We start from the raw sequence: 17,754 nt of genomic DNA, 5'->3' as shown, positions 1-17,754 counted from the left end.
ACGCACGAGATCACATGGGTCTACCGAGTTTCTGCTTGCGCCGGGCCATTCTGACCCCGACCGCCACAGAGACATGGGAAGGATAGAGCGGTTTCGAGAGCAATGCAAGGGCAGAGTGCAGGTAGCATATAGATTCGCAACCTCACCCACAGGCATAAACATCCTAAAATGCTCACTGGCATACATTCTGGGCAGCCTGGCAACGTTTGTGCCTCCGATATCAAGTCTACTAGGGCGGAACGATGGAAAACACATGGTGGCTACTGGTGAGGCGATCGCAACCTGGCAAACCGAGTCGAGGACGACTAATCGTCCTAATAGTCACGGTGTACTTCCACCCAGCCCGCTCTGTCGGGAGCATGATCGAAGCCATCTTACTCGCCTTCGCTGCCTTCCTCTATGCCGCTTTCATTTCGTTCACGAGCATGGCCGTAAGCGTCTTCTTCGGCCGTCAACACCTCCTCCTGGTCGGACACGTCATAGTGCTCATTGTATTCTGCGGTGGTGGTCTAGGTCTGGTCGGATGGACGAAGCAGAAGCTCGGGAATCCACTGGTCAATGTCGCCTGTTCCTTGGCCTCCCTAGCATTGATCACAGTCCTTACTAAAGAAGGCGCTGTTCAGGCTGCTATGTTTTCGTACAACAAGGTGTGGCAGGTACTCAAGATGATTATCATGGGCACTATTGCCTCCTCTGCGGTCGCATTGCTTATCCGGCCATCGTCGGCTCGAACTGAGTTTCGAGACACCTTCATCAAAGCCACGGATGCCATGGGCGAAATGCTTACACATATCACGCGCAGTTTCCTCTCTGGATCTGAAGCGGACTTGAAGACGCTCGATTTTTTAAAAGCATCCGATCAGAGCAAGTCAACTTACAAGACGCTCGTCAAGAACCTTGTAGAAGCCAAGTACGAACACTATGCTCTTGGCACCGAAGAGGAGTACAACATAGCATCTCGACTGGTCAAGTGTCTGGAACAGCTGATGCAAAGCATCGGTGGCTTACGAAGCGCGGCTGAGACACAGTTCACTTTGCTAGCACAAACAAACGCACTGAATGGTGACGCTAGGGTGGAAACGCCTGATTTAAGTACTGTTAGTGCAACGATATCATTGATAGAAGAGCCTTCGCCTATACAATCACCTTCATTGAGTCACACCGACCGCCGATCCAGTATCCTCGCATCAATCGACGAGCTTCCTGAAAGCTCGGCCGATGCCTCAGACAATGAGACAGGCCGGGTGAATGGAAATTCTCTTCGGCTACCACAGAGTATGCAGAGCAATCTCACACCAGCTGACATGTTCACCATCTTTATAGCTCATCTGGGTCCTCCTATGGTATGGTCTCATCCTACTCAGTCACCATGTCTGACGAGTACAGAAATCACTAGCATACACTCTCCGAGATGTCCTCGATGAACTTCCATTTGGTCCAGGCCCTGAATACGAAATGGCCATCAACGAACATTTCCGCCATAGTCTGATAGATGCCACTGCGCTCTTTAAGGGCGCCAGGAAAGAAGCGCTTGCGACGGTGTATCAGAACAAGATAACCACAAGTACAGGGTCACTCGAGGTTGCTGCCGATTTTGAAGAGGTCGCGGCTAGTTGTGGTTACTTCTCTTCGTCCCTGCAAGATTTTGCCGAGGACATGGTGACCTTCCTGGATGTTCTAGAGGAACTGAAAGATAATGCAAAATGTTCCCCTCGCAAACGGAGTTGGACGTGGCTGAAGTTTTGGCGAAAGTGGAGCTGGTATAGGAGCTCAAAGCTCACCGATGACGCTGGTGAGCTCTATCATTCAACCCTTCGTGTGGCGTATTTGCTGAGTTCCTCAGAAAACACAGGTTTGCTTGATGATCGAGGGGACCTGTGGCAGATCAGGAGGCCGATCTACCGAAAATCGACTCGAGGTAACCCGGATAAGTCGATCAACGAGCAGCCGCTTACGTACCGGCTGTGGCTCAGGCTGAGCGTTTTCCGACAAGACGACATCCGTTACGCCTTCAAAGTTGGCATTGGCGCAGTATTGTACGCAATGTGGGCCTTTGTTCCTGCGACGAGAGACTTCTACGGGCATTGGCGTGGCGAATGGGGGCTTTTGTCGTACATGTTGGTTTGCTCAATGGTACGTGCTCAAGCTATGACTTCGGAGTATCCTAACATAGTATTGTAGACCATCGGTGCTTCCAATACGACTGGCTTCCACCGTTTCTTCGGAACTTGTCTGGGTGCTGTATGTGCGATCATCGCATGGATCGTGGCCCATGAGAACCCCTTTGCCCTTTGCTTCTTTGGCTGGCTTGTGTCTCTCCCATGTTTCTACATCATTGTCGGAAAGGGAAAAGGCCCAATGGGACGGTTCATCATGCTCACGTATAACCTCTCCGCGCTATACGCTTACTCGCTCTCTGTGAAAGATGAGGAAGATGACGATGACGAAGGAGGAATCTCGCCAGAGATCTGGGAGATCGTTCTCCATCGTGTGGTAGCAGTTATGACAGGCTGTATATGGGGCATCATCGTCACGCGAGTCATCTGGCCCATCTCTGCACGGAAGAAGATCAAGAAAGGTACCTCCCTGCTCTGGCTCAAGATGGGTCTTATATGGAAACGTGGACCGCTTCGCGTACTCTACGAATCGCAGAATGGCGATCCGCATGCCGGGGCTTCATACATGTCGGCTAGTGAGGATATCGAGCTTCGCCGATTTCTCAACACGCTCGAGTCACTACAAAGCTCGGCCTCCTCAGAGTTTGAACTGAAGGGGCCATTCCCTGCGAAGACGTTCAATATCATACTTCAAGCAACAAGTCATATGCTGGATAGTTTCCACGCGATGAATGTTATCATTCTTAAGAATTTGAAGGCTACCGAGGGCGAGAAAGAGATCTTGAAGTACACGAAGACGGAATGGACTGAGTTAAGTTTTCGTATCAGTCATTTATTCTCGGGTAAGTTCACCATACTCTGACCAATTTATCTAAACTAAGCCTCTAGTCATGGCGTCTTCTATGAAGCTCGAATACCCGCTCAACGCAGTATTGCCGAATGTAGAACGCACAAGAGATCGGTTGCTGGCCAAGGTCTTTGAATTTCGAAGGTCCGGTCTTGGCAAGGTGGCTGCCAAGGATGAGGACTACGAGCTGCTCTACACATACGGTAGATATTCTGTTCCCGCGAGAGGAAGGAGAGTTGCTGACCGTGGCCTAGCTCTTGTGACTGGACAGCTGGGGCGTGACCTTGCTATTATCGGCCGGGAGGTTGAGAAGCTGTATGGTGTGCTCAACGAAGAAGATTTGAGGCTAAGATAGTAAAGTAACACAATGCCTCCGGCGATGTAGCCAATTGAAACTACGAGTGTTTTAGGATTGACAGTACATCTCATCTGTGCATCTCTACAATGTTACACAAGATACGAACCAACGTTAATCACGACAAATGCCCAGGTACTTTGGGGGTCTACACAACGACAGTCATGTGACAAGACTTTGCTCCTGCCACCAGTCTCCTTGGGACTTTTGACTACGCTATGTGTCGCGTAATCGTACAATGGAATCAAGCACATGGCCGATAAGTATGGATCGCGATGAGTGCATATTGCGCCAGTCGTTCTATGTAAGCTTCATAGGAACAAAGACCAAAAAGAAGATATCGATTCACGTCGCCACTCCAAAGCTTCTGGTAGATGCGCTCAATGCGATAATAAGAGATCAAAATAGTCGCCGTGCTCACCAAGCATGATGTTGCAATTGCGCTAATTGGTTGATATTCTCGTGACCGGGGACAGAGTGGTGTAGCTTGTGAGAACAGAGCCATATCAGAGCGCGCTATATGAAGTCATGTCTATACCTTGGAGAATTGCAACTCCAAGTCTGTCCAAGACAATTTCTAATATACGAACCTTCTCCGGTCGGTGTTGCACGAGGACACCCCTCCGTTCTTTGCACTAGTACCGTATCAAGCTTAGCTTCGTTCTTGGCGGCACACACTCGCTTGATTTCGACCTGTCCACGAAAGATTCCGCCTTATCTCCAACTTCCAACGACCGCCGCCGACAAACCAATCCATCCAAAATGTAAGAACCGCGCATCTCAATACCATTCTGCCTCGCAATCAGCACGAGTACGGTTATCGACACCTCTCCCGAGTCTCCATATCGCCGGACAAGCGCTTGCAGCGTGGCGACGACCCCTCTTTGCTCAACTTGTTCAATATCGCCCACTACAGCGTCCGAAACTCACATACTGACGCTCAATGCCTCTAGGGTCAACCTCCGCACGCAGAAGCGCCTTGCGGCGTCCGTTGTCGGCTGCGGAAAGCGCAAGATCTGGCTCGACCCGAACGAGGTCAGCGAGATCTCCAACGCCAATTCTCGCCAAACCATCCGCAAGCTCGTCGAGGATGGCCTCATTATTCGCAAGCCCGTCACTATGCACTCCCGTGCCCGCGCCCGAGAGCTGACTGCCGCCCGACGGATTGGCCGACACCGAGGCTTCGGTAAGAGGAAGGGTACCAAGGACGCCCGTATGCCCAGGTATGCAGCCTAGATGAACCGCACCGCTCGCTGTGCACATATTACCACATGAGGTGGCCGTCGGGATGGTTGCTGACGTGATGTTCTAGCCAAATCCTCTGGATGCGCCGTCTCCGTGTCCTACGCCGTCTTCTTGTCAAGTACCGTGCCGCTGGCAAGATCGACAAGCACCTCTACCACGAGCTGTACCACCTCTCCAAGGGTAACACCTTCAAGCACAAGCGTGCTCTCGTTGAACACGTACGTTGCTCATACTCACGACATAGTCTTCGTCAGCTGCACTTCACTAGACTGACACCGCTTCCAGATCCACAAGGCCAAGGCCGAGAAGGCTCGCGACCGGGCTCTCAAGGAGGAGATGGATGCCAAGCGCGCGAAGACCAAGGCTGCGCGCGAGAGGAGGCAGGAGCGTGTTCAGCAGAAGAGGCAGGCATTGGCGGGTGGCGACGAGGAGTAAGCGGGACGATATGTGGCATGAACATTCTGGCGTGGGCTTTCTTACCGGCAAAGGAGGCGTCTTTCTCCTTTCCACAGTCTAAACGGGCATATGCGGTCATGTTTTCATGTACGTCCGGGTCTGCAAAAGAGCTCTTCTCTCCATGCACGCTCGACTTGCCCTGGCCGCCTTCTGACTCAGTGCATGACGTCCATACAAAGGGTAATGGGAGCATTGAGTTAGAAACGGGTGGTCGCTAGTCTCAGGCTTTTTTGAAAAAGTGATGTTTTCTAGCACTGTGCAGGTTGATGTCACCAATTCCCCATTGAAAGAATGCCAATCATGCTTGGAGCTGTCAAAATCAATAACGCCGCAATTACCTCCCCGCCAGTGGGTATCGAGCAGTAGCCATAACGCCAAAGCCGTGTTCTCTGCCCAAACGCCGTGCCACATCTAGACCGGCTTCTCCGAGCCAATATGCTACGTATTGCATCCCTATCTGCGCATTCGTGTTGAGCGACAAACGCAATGGCACCCGACTATTCATGGTGGGTATAGTCCCGTTCACGATGCTAAACAACTTTCTAGGAAGCCGCTCGACGGCTCGACATAAGATGGCCGTCTTTGTAGGAAGGTTGCGCACGATCGCGTCAACGCACTGAGCCACAGCGTGGAGAGCCTGTGTGCAGGGTGCCAAACCAGGATGCGCAAAATAACGCTGCCTGGTCCTGAACCTTTGACTAGGCATAGCGACATCAATGCTTGCTCTCTTAGACCTGCTGCGCGTCAACGAATGCTCATCTCATCGTTCCATATTCAGGAAGTAAACTCACCAGCTTCAGTGCCGCGCGATGCACGCTCTTCGTAAAGTTCAGCATCGCTCTGGATTTCATGTTTCCCCGCTGGAGTCTGCGATACGCCTCCTGCACATGCCCAGGCTGCACTGGCTCCCTAGCCTCTTCCGGTGGATCAAAAAGACCCCTTTCCCTCTTCCTCTTCAGCCGATTTGCTTCGGCGCCGCCCCCGGTGCTCTTCTTGTACAGATCTTCAGCTTCCTTAACCCTCAACGCCTCTTCTGTGAGGGTCTGCACGATCTCAAATGTCAAGAAACCTAGGATATCAATGATGTCGTCGCTTGGTTTCGAATCCGTGATCAACCCAAAGCCAGCCCATTCTTTGAACCGCTTGCCCTTGCGGTAAGTGAAAGAAGCTTGTCGGCAGTCAGACCAGTGAACGTATTCTTCTCTGGTCATGTTCTTGGTGCGCTCGTCGGCGTTCTTAAGACGTTGCAGGGTCGCGTAGTTCATCTCTTCCTCTTCCTCGTCTTCGACATCGTCCATCAAGGGTGGGTTCTCTGCGAAAAAGGATTGCACGTCCCATACTAGGTCCACCTTTGCGCGCTTCGCCTTCTTTCCCGCATCACCTGGCGCAGCAGGTCCTGCTCCAACGACTCCAGCAGCGAGGTCTGCGTCTCCTGCTGCGACGTCCGCACCTGCGTCGCCACCCTTATCGTCGCTGTCCTTGACGGAGCGGCGGACATCCTTCCACTGTAAGAAATGCCGCAGGCGGGAGATTTTGGCGCGGTCATGCCGGATGAGCATGAAGAGATCGTCTGTACCTATCGACTTGGAGCCGCGGCGAGTGGCGAGAGTTGTACATTCGCGGAGCATATGCTGCACCTGGTCTTGGACAATGGACTCTATCAGAGTCGTGGTCTCAGGAGAAGGCTCACCGGTCTCGCCAGAGACGAACATCATCTGGACCAAGGTTGTTAGGGAGTGGCCATGCGTGTTGATGGGGGAGCGGTAATCGACGAGGAGGAACATTGCTGTGGATGAGTGTAGTGGATGCACGGGGGATGGTGGGAATGCGTGAGGCATGAGTCGAATCGTAGAAGGGCGGGTATTGTAATGCAAGAGAGAGTGCGTAGGGTGGACGTGAAGGTGTGCGGAAAGTGGTCGAAATGGAAGATACTGTTGTTCCAGCATAGTGCCACAGTGGAAGAATGTGAGGACAGACTTGGAAACATAGTGAAAGTGACGAGTGCAAGGAGAACATATGCCCGGGAGGGCTTTTTGATGTGCAGGCTTCCGCCATATGCCATGAGACTCGGCGTGACGGACCATTTGCAGCGATGAACCGCCAGTCAGGGCACGGTCATAGCAAGTGACCATGGCGGCGAGACAAGACCAGAAGACAGTGATGTAGAGTGAGAAATTACCTACCTGCTGGATCTCGGTCCGGTACTTGGCCATCTTGTCCTTGTCTGACATGGTGCCCTTGTCCTACTGGCGCGCGCTGCTATCGTGGCCAAAAGTGGTGCATGCAACGGAAAGTGGATTCAACAGCCAGCTGTCGAGTGTAGCAATGGTGGAAGGGTGGTGCGGAGGCGTAAGTGGATGTACGACTGCCTGGGCGCGCTGTCGGGGTGGCTATCCTCGGAACAAACGCGCGGGAGAGATGCGCGCTTGGCTCAGCCCTACCGAAGTGTGCGACGTGCAGCCCCGCCCGAATTTTGCGACAACCCCACCAAGAGACTGTTCAATAGCTTGCACCTGCAATTGCACCACACACCACGCGCCACTATGCTGTACCTCGTGGGCCTCGGTCTTGCCGACGAGAAGGATATCACGGTCAAGGGCCTCGAGGTTGTCAAGAAGGCGGAGCGTGTCTATCTCGAGGCCTACACGGCCATCCTGCTCGTCGAGAAGGATGCGCTGGTGAGTCTTCACTGGGGAATTACATGAGACCTCAGCTAATTTGCGAGGCAGTAGGAAGCCTTTTATGGCCGCGAAGTCATCGTAGCCGACCGCGAGATGGTCGAGTCTTCCAGCGACGACATCCTCAAAGATGCAAACAAGGTCGACGTCGCATTCCTCGTGGTGGGCGACCCGTTCGGGTACATACACCTACACATTCACCCTTTTTACTGCTAACACACGGTACAGAGCAACAACACACACTGACCTCGTCCTCCGCGCCCGCGAACTCTCCATCCCCACGCGCTCCATCCCGAATGCCAGTATCCTCACCTCCATCGGCGCAACCGGCCTCCAGCTCTACAACTTTGGCCAGACCGTATCCATGGTCTTCTTCCTGGAGAACTGGAAGCCTGCCTCCTTTTACGACCGCATCCGCGAAAACACCTCCATTGGTCTGCACACCCTCGTCCTGCTCGACATCAAGGTCAAGGAGCAGTCACTCGAGAATATGGCCCGCGGTCGCAAGATCTACGAACCCCCGCGGTACATGACGGTTGCCCAGTGCGCACAGCAGATGCTGGAGATCGAAGAGGACGTCAAGAAGGAGGGCGTCTATTCGAAAGAGAGTTTGGCCGTGGGCGTTGCGAGGGTTGGAGCAGAGGATCAAAAGATTGTGGCGGGCACGTTGGGAGAGTTGTGTGATGCTGATCTAGGGAAGCCGTTGCATAGTCTGGTCTTGCTTGGGCGGAGGACGCACGACCTGGAGAGGGATTTTCTGGAGGAGTTTGCCATGAACAAGGAGACGTTTGGGCAGGTGTGGAAGAGGGACTACGAGGGGAAGGCATGAGCGTATATGCACCAGCATACCATTGCCCAATGGCTGACAGATAGCTGATAGTCGTTAGTGAGGTACCTATCCATCAATCGTCCTCTAGTTCACCGCGTCTTTGCGTCTCCCCTCAAACCATGTGCTCATATCCGGGGAAGATCAGATGGTCGGTCTGCTGTGTGAATGTGGAGCCAGCCACTCGCACTTGCAACGTCCAGAATTCGACCTGCTTCCGTGCGCTGTAGATGGGCCCAAGGAAGCGCTAGCGCCTCACTGCGGATCCCACCACACAAACCGCTACGATCCGCAAGCAGGCCGACAGACAGTTGATTTCTGTTGGGACGCAGCCGGGTCTCGCTTGCTTCATTCAACGGAGGCACAACAACCTTGCAAATATCTGCGATCGTGTGTGCTGTGGTGTTGTTGTGCCCCTGAGAAAGGTTTTCGCACAACTGCCTGCGTCGAGCAAGGGAGGGGACTGGACATCAGCATGATGAAAGTGTGACCAATATGTCGGGTGGGATGATACTATGGTAGTCGTCATGTGCACGCTAATTCGTGAAGATGTCTTTTGCGCCTAGAAACGGCAGCCGTTGCCGAGAAGCGACCAGCAACGGCGCGGTGCGGAACGTCTACGCGAGCCTTGTATGAGTAGCGCAAGTCGGGTTTTGGTGGAGCCTTGCTCTCCACTACAGCTGGAACCTTTTTTTTTTTTTCAGGTGCCGCAAGTATGAAATCACAGGTCGGTCCAGAACAGCAGGTGGACCCATGGAAGACATGCAAAGGAAGAAATCATGGAATAATCATGTTTGCTAAGGCTGACCGCGAATGGTGCCCAGCGCATACGCTACGCTTTCTACATTTTGCATGTATGCTGTTGGGTATCATAATGGGTGTCTCTGATTGAGCACTTCGTAATCAGCGTGCACACCATGCGCCGACGCCCTCCCATTCAACTCCGACTCAACTCCGTAGCAATGAGACGCAAAAACACTAAAGTACATGGTCGTGAGACTTCGTAAGAACACCGGTTGACAAACCGTACATGCCGGATGTACGGCGAGATTGCCTGAATCAGTCGAACGCAGACGTCTAGCATCCTAGGTGGGAAGATGGTGGAGGTTACTTCAGGTCCAGGTTTTGCTCAAGGTGATTCCCATGTCGAGATGTTCAGCGATAGACGAAGCAAACTCTCGGCCCGTGGTCGAGCCGCTTGAACGTCGACGTCGTTGACGTCGTATTTGCTGCTCAGCGTCCATGAGGCGCTCTTGGATCCATTGACGGTACTTTTCATCGCTTCGCACAGACTCGGTGTTGAGAAGCTCGGTGAGCGTAGCCTTGATGTCCTTGTTGATCTCGAAGAGCCTGTGGGCATCTTCAGGATCCGCGATGCTATGCCGGTGTCCCGTGATCGATTGCTGTACTGGGATAGGGTTCGAAATAAATTCTGGTTCGGGCGACCATGTCGAAGAGAAAGAAGTTCGGGGTGATGATGCAAGTGATCGGAATTCGGGTGATGCAGTCGTCATTGGAGCACCACAGGGAACGTGGAGCGATAGTCTTCGACTGACAACCTCTTGTTGTGAGGAGAGAAGCATGTACTTCTGTATAGCGTCGTGCTGTACGTGTCAATTCGTTGGTCAGATGTGCTTCGCGGTAGAGAATACTCACATGGCCTGCTGGAAACATAGGATTCGGTGTCATGCTGTCTTTGCTTGTCGGTTTTGTGTTGGGTTGGTTTCTGAGCTGGGTTCTGAGCTGGTTTCCAAGCCCGCAGCGAGACTCTGGACAATAAATCGGAGCAAGCGGTGCGGGGAAGCTATGGATAGCTAGATGCAGGCTGACGGTGAGCACGAAAGCGCTTAGACTCCCAAGCAACTGCAGGTTCGAATGGGGAGGTCCGGCCGATAGCGCGTGCTGTGGTTGGCGGGGAGGTGCCGGAAGCGTCGTGGTAGGGTGATAGCAGAAACGGGTCCTCGCGATAGCGTTCGAGGCTCAGGAGACGTGTGGGCAATGACACGTGAGAGAGTGTACGAGTACGCGGTATGGAGTGATGGGTTGCTGGCTGCAAAGCGCTCCTGGCGGACGTCTGTAGGGGCTTTATCAGGAAATGTGAGATGCATTCCACGTCGGGCCATGACGTGAAAGCAAATGGGCCCCGGGGGCGCTGGACGGCCGAATGAGGCTAGACAGCCCCCTTGATTGGGTCTGCCAGCGGCCGTTGCGACGCGTGATTGGGCCGTCGCCGCCTGAAGCCGTGCGACACCCGCCAAGCCCGCATTTCGTCACTCTTCGATCCTGATGCGCCGCAGCATCGCGATCGCGGCACAACACCACCACCACCACAACCCGTCGTGCCTGAAGATCTGGTACCCCTTTGGCTAAGCGGCGTACCTGCATGCACACGGTTGGTAGCCTTCGCTGCAATTTTCTTCGCCGATAAGCCATCCTCTCCACACCACCACCATGCTTGATGATTTTTCACCATGTGCGCATAACGGGCAGACTTTGATGACATTGATTTCACAGTGACGTTGGTCCGCAGTCGTCTTTTCTGATGAGCCTAGATTCACGAGGATCCGTTTCACCAAGTACATGTCAGACCTCCCACGTCACCTTCGCTCGAGCTCAGCAGATCCAACTTCGTGCCTCCAACCGGGCGCGTCTTACAGCTTGCTGATTCTGGTATGAGGTGTGGCTTCGAGTGATCGACGTCTGCTCGCGCTCTGATTGCTTCGCAAGCACCACTACAGCCCCTTGCGCACGGAAAAGAGAAACAGGTTTCTCCTCAGCCTCGTTTACGTGGCTTGTGCATCCCACGTCGGGCCTCCGTACGCCTCTCGTGCTTCAGGTTTAGCTTCTACGCTTACTCGTGACGTTGGTGGAATCTTCCACGCCGCCGGGTATTCGGGTTCATGGTGAAGTCTTGTTTCTGCGAGCATCACCATCCGCATCTTGCTAAAACATTCTGGACCCTTCGAGAGCACGGAAACCAACTGACTTTCCGTCCCATGAGATCCCACGTGGGACATGTGGTTGCACTTAACCCATACCATGTCTCGGTCTCTTCGTCATCGTCCAAGGTCTCTTTTTTTTTCACCACTTTGCGAGGTTGTCCTTGTTTACTATAGTGCCCTTCTTGCCCTGCAGAGCGCGCATGAACTTCCCTCGGGTATGTGCAGCATAGTCGATTTCGGTTCCTGCCTGCAAGTGCTTTACGAACCACAGGTCCGCGAACTGCTTCACTTGCCCTACCAACGATATCTTTGTTCCTAGATCCCACAAGTTTATGTTGAGACCGACAAAGATGGCATCCTGGCAAACAAGAATGGGGCAACTTTTAAATTTGGCCTGCAATCGTTCGTCCGCTTCTTATACGCTCCGAATTTCCGTACTTGTCTCTACCGCCTACTGGGTAGATTTCCATGCCGATGATCTTGACCGTATCTAGACGCGAGGGTAAGGAAGTGTTAGAGATGTGGAGAACGTTATGTAGCATCTGTCCATCTCATGACGATACCGGTCGACTCTGATCTGGACTTCGAGGCGCGCGCTTGATTTCCTTGACCCAGTCTACGGTATGTAACGAAGCCCAATCTACTGTCACTGTCGGCAGCATGTTATAAAAAACCCGAGAGGCGTCAGTAACATCCTTCAACTCCCCTCCCTCCCAGGCGTCGCGGTGGTAATGATTGATGTTGAGAATGTGGTAAAATGGCATGTCTTCAACCCGCGTCGCTCCCTCTGGAGGCTTACACGAGTGGGGCGCGTTCTCAGTCACTCCGACTAATCCATAGATGCCTATCTTTCGATAGACCTCGTTAATGTTAGTCTCTTAGCAAATTTTGAATGGGTTGGGCGAGCTTCAGTCATTGATAAACATCCCTTGAACGAATGCTCTCACAATAAACTCTGGATGGTATTTTGGCAAACCGCCCTTACGTCGTGCGGTGGCCAGGCACAGGTCAAAAAGATCTCTAGTCTCTGTCCTACTGCTCTCAGCTTCTGTCATCTTGATAGCGTCTTCTTTGTTCTTAACCTGTACAAGCGCATCTCGCCCCCAGTGAACAGCCTCCTCCACTAGTTCTAGATTGTCCTTGGCATCCATCTCTGTTGAGATGGCGAGATAGACGACGAAGTCGGTGCCAATGCAGCCGCTAGGACGGGATTATACGGCGAAGTGGAAGCGCGCTCTCTCTCGCGGGAGTTGCGTGTGGCAAAGCGCTGAAAAGACCGAGGATCATGATACCATGTGGGTCGCACGCGCTAGGAACTTGAGGCAGGTACAATGGCGTATAAGAGAGAGATATTGGACATTGCGAGAAACAATGGAGAAAAGGGTTTTTAGATGTTAAAGCTGAAGCTAGATAGAATGAAGGGTAGATACCTTCTAGTGTAGTAATGGATGTACCTCTACCTCCCTCTTAACCAAAGGCCATGGTTCCGCCGACGTAGCATTCCTAGTAATCGTCGCTTGCATCATCGTCATGTCCAGACCTCTTGTCGTGGACGAACCAAAGGTGCGTGCTTAGGTGTACCCAGGCATTGGGAATAGGGTACGAGCACTCGTCGCACACCAGTGATAAAAATGGTTTGGCGGCCTCGCTCAAGTTGCTGGCAAAAGTCGAGTAGAGGCTCCAATGATTGTTGAACCCCGAGTAGCGAGGCTATGGTGCTCACGATGCTTGCTTCAGCGTAGTTTCCCCTTTGCAGCGAGCGCCCCCTTTCGCTCAGGCGTACACATTTTGAAGGCCCATTAGTTGCAGCCAGTTCCGCAGACCTCTCTCTATGGAACTTTGCTCCTCTTCGTGTACAGTTGGTCGGCGAGAGCGGAGCTGAAGAGCAGCGCGTTAAGATCCTCAAGATCTTTTCCACTACTAGTCTCAACTTGCACCTTGAAGTATCTGGATTTTAGCCCTCCTGCCTCCAACCTGGTGTGAAGGAATTGAACGTTTGAAAATCCTCTCAGTTCCTGCAGTTGGCCTTTAAGTGTATGTGTAAGTTGAAGAAGATATATTGTATTAATTTTCGTCTTAAAGCGTGGGGGATATGCTCGAGGACGCCAGCTTCATTGTAGAGAACCTGCCGACAGTGTGCGCAGAAGTACGGTGAAATTGGCGTGGAGTGATGCGTCTGCGCTTGATCTTGCGCATCCCTCATGGGGAGTGTTATGTTGCACTCAGAACATGTGCCAGCATAAAGTCAGCGTGGGATAAGTAGGATGGGTACGATACGCACACTCCCCCGGCTTCAGACCAGAGCGGGAGGCGAGTTCTACGTTAACGTTGCTGGTGAGTGCGTTACGAATACCCATTTGAGCCGCACAGCTTGGCAGAGAAGACCTCTGGGAAGACCCGTTTGAGGTACCTAAAAGTGACGGCGAACGAGATTCTTTCATCCTTCAAGAACAGTACGAATTCACGTCTTAGGAGGACGACGAGCTCGCGCCTTATGGAAATTAACAAGTTTACGGCGGACGAGCAGGACAAGTGTGCCACCCGCAAATATAACGACTTCGGCTCGCACGAAAGGGATGAGTTTGTCGCTGAGGAAGAGGATGAGCGCGTCGCCGACGTAGAAGACAATTCATCCATCGATAAGGAGGACGAATGCATCTGAGGAAAACAAGGTACACCCGCCTCGCAGAGCACTTCGCTGTATGATGAAGCTCCAACAGAAAACGACGTCGTAGACGAACTTGCTGAAGCGCTGGCGGACAGTGCGATTGAGCGAGCAATCACCAAGTCACCTGCAGGCCTGAATGCGACACCTACCGAAGCGACGCGAGCGCGCCCGCTTCCCTATCAGCAAATTATAAGACTGCATAGCATGATGAACCTCGGGCTGCGGGGCTAGTTATCGAAACGTGAGACCAGTCCTGAAGGCGTACTTTTCATTGTTGTGTTCGCGGTGACACGAGAAATAAGACTCTGTTAGAATCTGATGTGAGTAGGCTGCTCTCCACCTCAAGCATCGACTTTGACCCGAAGCCCCACCGCCTCAGCGACAATAACGGTCACAACAGACGATCCTAGCTTATAGGTTGCGGGCAGCGGCTGAGGGCCACCAGCTGAAAGATGGCGTTGTACAGATCCTGGACTTCATGCTGTTCCCGCATGAGTGCTCGAGCGAACCATGTAAACCGGATGTCAGGTATGAAGGCCTGCGCTAAACGTCGCCACCGTCAAGGTAGGTACATCATGAGGCAAATTTATGGCCGGCAGACGCACTCCATTGTTGCAAGTCGTGGATTTGACACAACTTGGGGCAGTGGCAGACGCGCGAGGAATACGTAACCCGTCCATTGTTTCATTCTGTCAAAGATCACGATGGTTCTTGCGCTGGTGCCGGTAGCCGTTATGATCATTCCTGTGTCGCTGCACGCTCGTTCCAGAACCCCTTTCCGTAACTGACCAAGACTTCTGAACCTTTAGAGATGCCCTTTGCATTTTTCCCGCTCTTGCCAGAAGGCAATACAAATATCCCGACTCTCTTCTCGATCTTTCCGTTGCCCACGTCAATGTATGTGTCTCTAAACTCGGCATTGGGTCCACTTGACACGCCTCTGTAGTCATTGACAAATCTTGCTTCATTGCCCATCTTTGATGCATCCACAGATATACCGTGTTCACGATCCAGTGACAGGTCGTAGTCAGATGCTTCGTCAGTCTCAGAGCGATCGTGGACGTAGCCCAAATAAGGTAAAATGAAAGATCCTTGTGGAAGATGGTTAGTCGCGTACAGACCGTGCTGGCCGTTCGCAGGGTGAGAAGCATCTCCGATCGGAGTGATTTTGACGTTCGAATAAGGAGCGACGACATTGCGCGATGGTTCCCCAGATGGGAGATCAGCTTTCGCCAAAATTAATACGCCCATGGCATTTTCAGTCAGTCCCTTTGAGTAACATGGTAGCCGCAGGTAGGGGATATGTGTCGGCCAGTTTTTGGGGAGACCAGGGCCTCCTGCTCGCAACGTTTTCGAGGACCTGCTTTTTCGATTCGTCTGCATCGCGTGTAGAAGGAAGGCACTGGAGCCTGGGTTTTGTCCGGACAGGAAAGGACGAGGATAGAATCAAATGCGCTCAAGCCGAGGGCTGTAGTTCCCTGCTGCTTGTCGCGGGGGTTCGCCTAGTCAGTTTAGTACCTAGGTATCCTTCAAAGGTCCTCAAGATGTGTATTTTATGTCTTCGCAGGCCCGGAATGAAGAGTGTTCCGTATAGCAACGGTGTGCTTTCGGCGTTCGTGATCTAGTGTAATGGAGGGTGGTTCGCTGTGTTGGTCGGTTTTGCAGGTAGAGTGAGGTTTTCGGCCTAACGACCCCGACTTACCACACCAAGGATTGCCCACGCAACTACAGGCAGGGCGCGAAAAAGAGCATTTCGACTTCACGTCAACTCCTACAGCCCACCGCAGACACCTTGGTTGACTGTCCGCAGTCCCGCATGCGGAGGTTCTGTTGGCAGGCTCAGCATCTGCAGATTTCGCTCGCGTGCCTGGCGGATCTCCCGTCGAGTCACGCGACGCGTTGTTTCCAGCCACGAGCGGCCAGCACACGACACAGTTCCTGCATGATTTCAATATCAGCCGTTGGCCAGGGCGTGCGCTAGGAGATTGGGAGAATGGGAAGCTGCAAGACTTCACGAGCGAAATTACCCGGCCCCGAGTAGGCGGCAAACAAGGCAAGCAATATCGAAACTTATCACTCGGCGCTTCTTTTTTCGAAAGCGCAAATTACTGCCATGCACAGAGCGCAACTACGCCGCGAAGTCTCGCTCGTCACGGAGAGGCGACCAAAAATACTCGCTGATCGGGGGACATTGGGCGGCGTTTGCCACCCAGCTGACTGCATGGTTTGCCTTAGTGCGCGGTCCAGACGCAGGAACCCGCACAAGATCGAAACCTCAATCATGGAGCCCCGGCCTATCTTTGGCAATATGAGCTTCCCCACTGTTGATCGCCTCTGCTTCGTGAACAGGGCGGGATCGCGAGCGAATGCTACTCTGGAGCATCAACCGAGAATCGCGACTGCTTGCACCGCACCACAACCGGGCGTGTCCTGGCTCCACGGCCTTCGAAACATGCCAGCAACAATGTTTCCCTTCGTGCGGCTCAGTGAGAGCTTACCGATTGGGCTACTTGGCGGTTGTGCACTCGAGCTGCACAATCTGTGCACAAAGGACGACTGGAGCTGCAGTGGTACAGGCCGAGACATCGAATGGCTGACACAACAAAGCTACTGGCAAGGAAAAGCAGCTCTCTAATCTCGTTTCTCCTACCGTCTGCCACTTCGGATGTACCCTGTAGCGCTCACATCAATAGACAAGCCAGGATTGGTGCCCTGTACCGGCTGCTATCAGGCTTCCCCTATTCCGTATCGCCCGACTCATCTGCCCTCAGCGCCACACGCATGGGCGGCATGGCCAAGGCTCCCGAAAGTGAATAGATGAATGCAACCATGCGAACTGCTCCCCCTGTCGGGCGCCCTGACAGCTCAGTCAGCCATGTTGTGCACCGTGGATATAAAGTGCTATGAGCCCATCCACACATTTTCTTTCCTCACCACACACTCACTACTTAATACACCGGTCTTCACCGATTTCACTCGTTTTCAACGACCTATACTTAATACCTCAGCGTAATAATACCCAACCCCACAATCAAAATGAAGTCCTTTGCCATCGCTGCCTTCGTCGCCGTTGCGGCTGCTGCTCCTCAGTTCGTTCTCCCCAGAACATTTAGATTCCACGGACCATTACTAAACGTACTAGGTACGAGGTTGCTCCCCCAGCCTACAACACCAGCTCTGCGGTCGAGACCCCGGCCTACAGCACCCCTGTCGCCATCCCCTCCTACTCGGCTGCTTCTTCCAGCTCCGTTGAGTACTCTGCTACCACCGTCGAGTGCTCCGGTCCTACCGAGGTCCCCGTGGGACCCAGCTACACCTTCACCTACACCGGCTCTGAGACCACTACCTTGACTTTCTCCTACCCGGTCAGCGCCCCGGCCGGCGAGTACACCCCTGCTCCCGTTGCTCCGTCCGCACCGGCCTATCCCACCTCCAACGGCACTGTTCCCAGCGCGCCGTCTGCCTCCTACCCGGCTGGCACTGCGCCCGGCGCCCCCTCCGCCACTGGCAGCTACGCCGTGCCCTCGCCCTCTGCCCCGGCTACTGAGTTCCCCGGTGCCGCTGGCAAGACCGGTCTCTCCATGCTCGCTGTTGCTGGTGCCCTCGCTGCTTTCTTGTAA

The 17,754-nt window shown here is 53.2% G+C and overlaps 6 protein-coding genes across 6 annotated transcripts; 4 read left to right on the top strand and 2 right to left on the bottom strand.

Moving 5' to 3' along the window:
- Positions 1–359: 359 nt before the first annotated feature.
- On the top strand, positions 360–4,999 carry N0V89_010945 (uncharacterized protein; the record flags this gene model as incomplete). The annotated part of the gene is made up of 8 exons (XM_056219684.1): positions 360–1,343; positions 1,387–1,792; positions 1,844–2,133; positions 2,182–2,959; positions 3,006–3,279; positions 4,273–4,542; positions 4,632–4,782; positions 4,850–4,999. The coding sequence occupies 8 exons, from the start codon at positions 360–362 to the stop codon at positions 4,997–4,999; spliced, it is 3,303 nt and encodes a 1,100-aa protein (XP_056066811.1).
- Positions 5,000–5,775: 776 nt separating this feature from the next.
- SPT3 (Transcription initiation protein spt3) lies at positions 5,776–6,804 on the bottom strand (the record flags this gene model as incomplete). Its single annotated transcript, XM_056219683.1, has 1 exon — positions 5,776–6,804. The coding sequence occupies one exon, from the start codon at positions 6,802–6,804 to the stop codon at positions 5,776–5,778; it is 1,029 nt and encodes a 342-aa protein (XP_056066810.1).
- A 759-nt stretch (positions 6,805–7,563) lies between these two features.
- Positions 7,564–8,527, top strand: DPH5 (diphthine synthase; the record flags this gene model as incomplete). The annotated part of the gene is made up of 3 exons (XM_056219682.1): positions 7,564–7,698; positions 7,753–7,877; positions 7,927–8,527. The coding sequence occupies 3 exons, from the start codon at positions 7,564–7,566 to the stop codon at positions 8,525–8,527; spliced, it is 861 nt and encodes a 286-aa protein (XP_056066809.1).
- A 1,109-nt stretch (positions 8,528–9,636) lies between these two features.
- N0V89_010942 (uncharacterized protein) lies at positions 9,637–10,107 on the bottom strand (the record flags this gene model as incomplete). Its single annotated transcript, XM_056219681.1, has 1 exon — positions 9,637–10,107. The coding sequence occupies one exon, from the start codon at positions 10,105–10,107 to the stop codon at positions 9,637–9,639; it is 471 nt and encodes a 156-aa protein (XP_056066808.1).
- Positions 10,108–13,730: 3,623 nt separating this feature from the next.
- Positions 13,731–14,128, top strand: N0V89_010941 (uncharacterized protein; the record flags this gene model as incomplete). Its single annotated transcript, XM_056219680.1, has 2 exons — positions 13,731–13,734; positions 13,845–14,128. The coding sequence occupies 2 exons, from the start codon at positions 13,731–13,733 to the stop codon at positions 14,126–14,128; spliced, it is 288 nt and encodes a 95-aa protein (XP_056066807.1).
- Positions 14,129–17,170: 3,042 nt separating this feature from the next.
- N0V89_010940 (uncharacterized protein) lies at positions 17,171–17,754 on the top strand (the record flags this gene model as incomplete). The annotated part of the gene is made up of 2 exons (XM_056219679.1): positions 17,171–17,223; positions 17,277–17,754. The coding sequence occupies 2 exons, from the start codon at positions 17,171–17,173 to the stop codon at positions 17,752–17,754; spliced, it is 531 nt and encodes a 176-aa protein (XP_056066806.1).

This window comes from Didymosphaeria variabile, assembly GCF_027946475.1.
Source record: "Didymosphaeria variabile strain IMI 356815 chromosome Unknown scaffold_8, whole genome shotgun sequence".
Classification (NCBI taxonomy): Eukaryota; Fungi; Ascomycota; class Dothideomycetes; order Pleosporales; family Didymosphaeriaceae; genus Didymosphaeria; species Didymosphaeria variabile.
The sequence above is the reverse complement of the archived record's forward strand: the minus strand, read 5'-3'. Positions and strand labels throughout refer to the sequence as shown.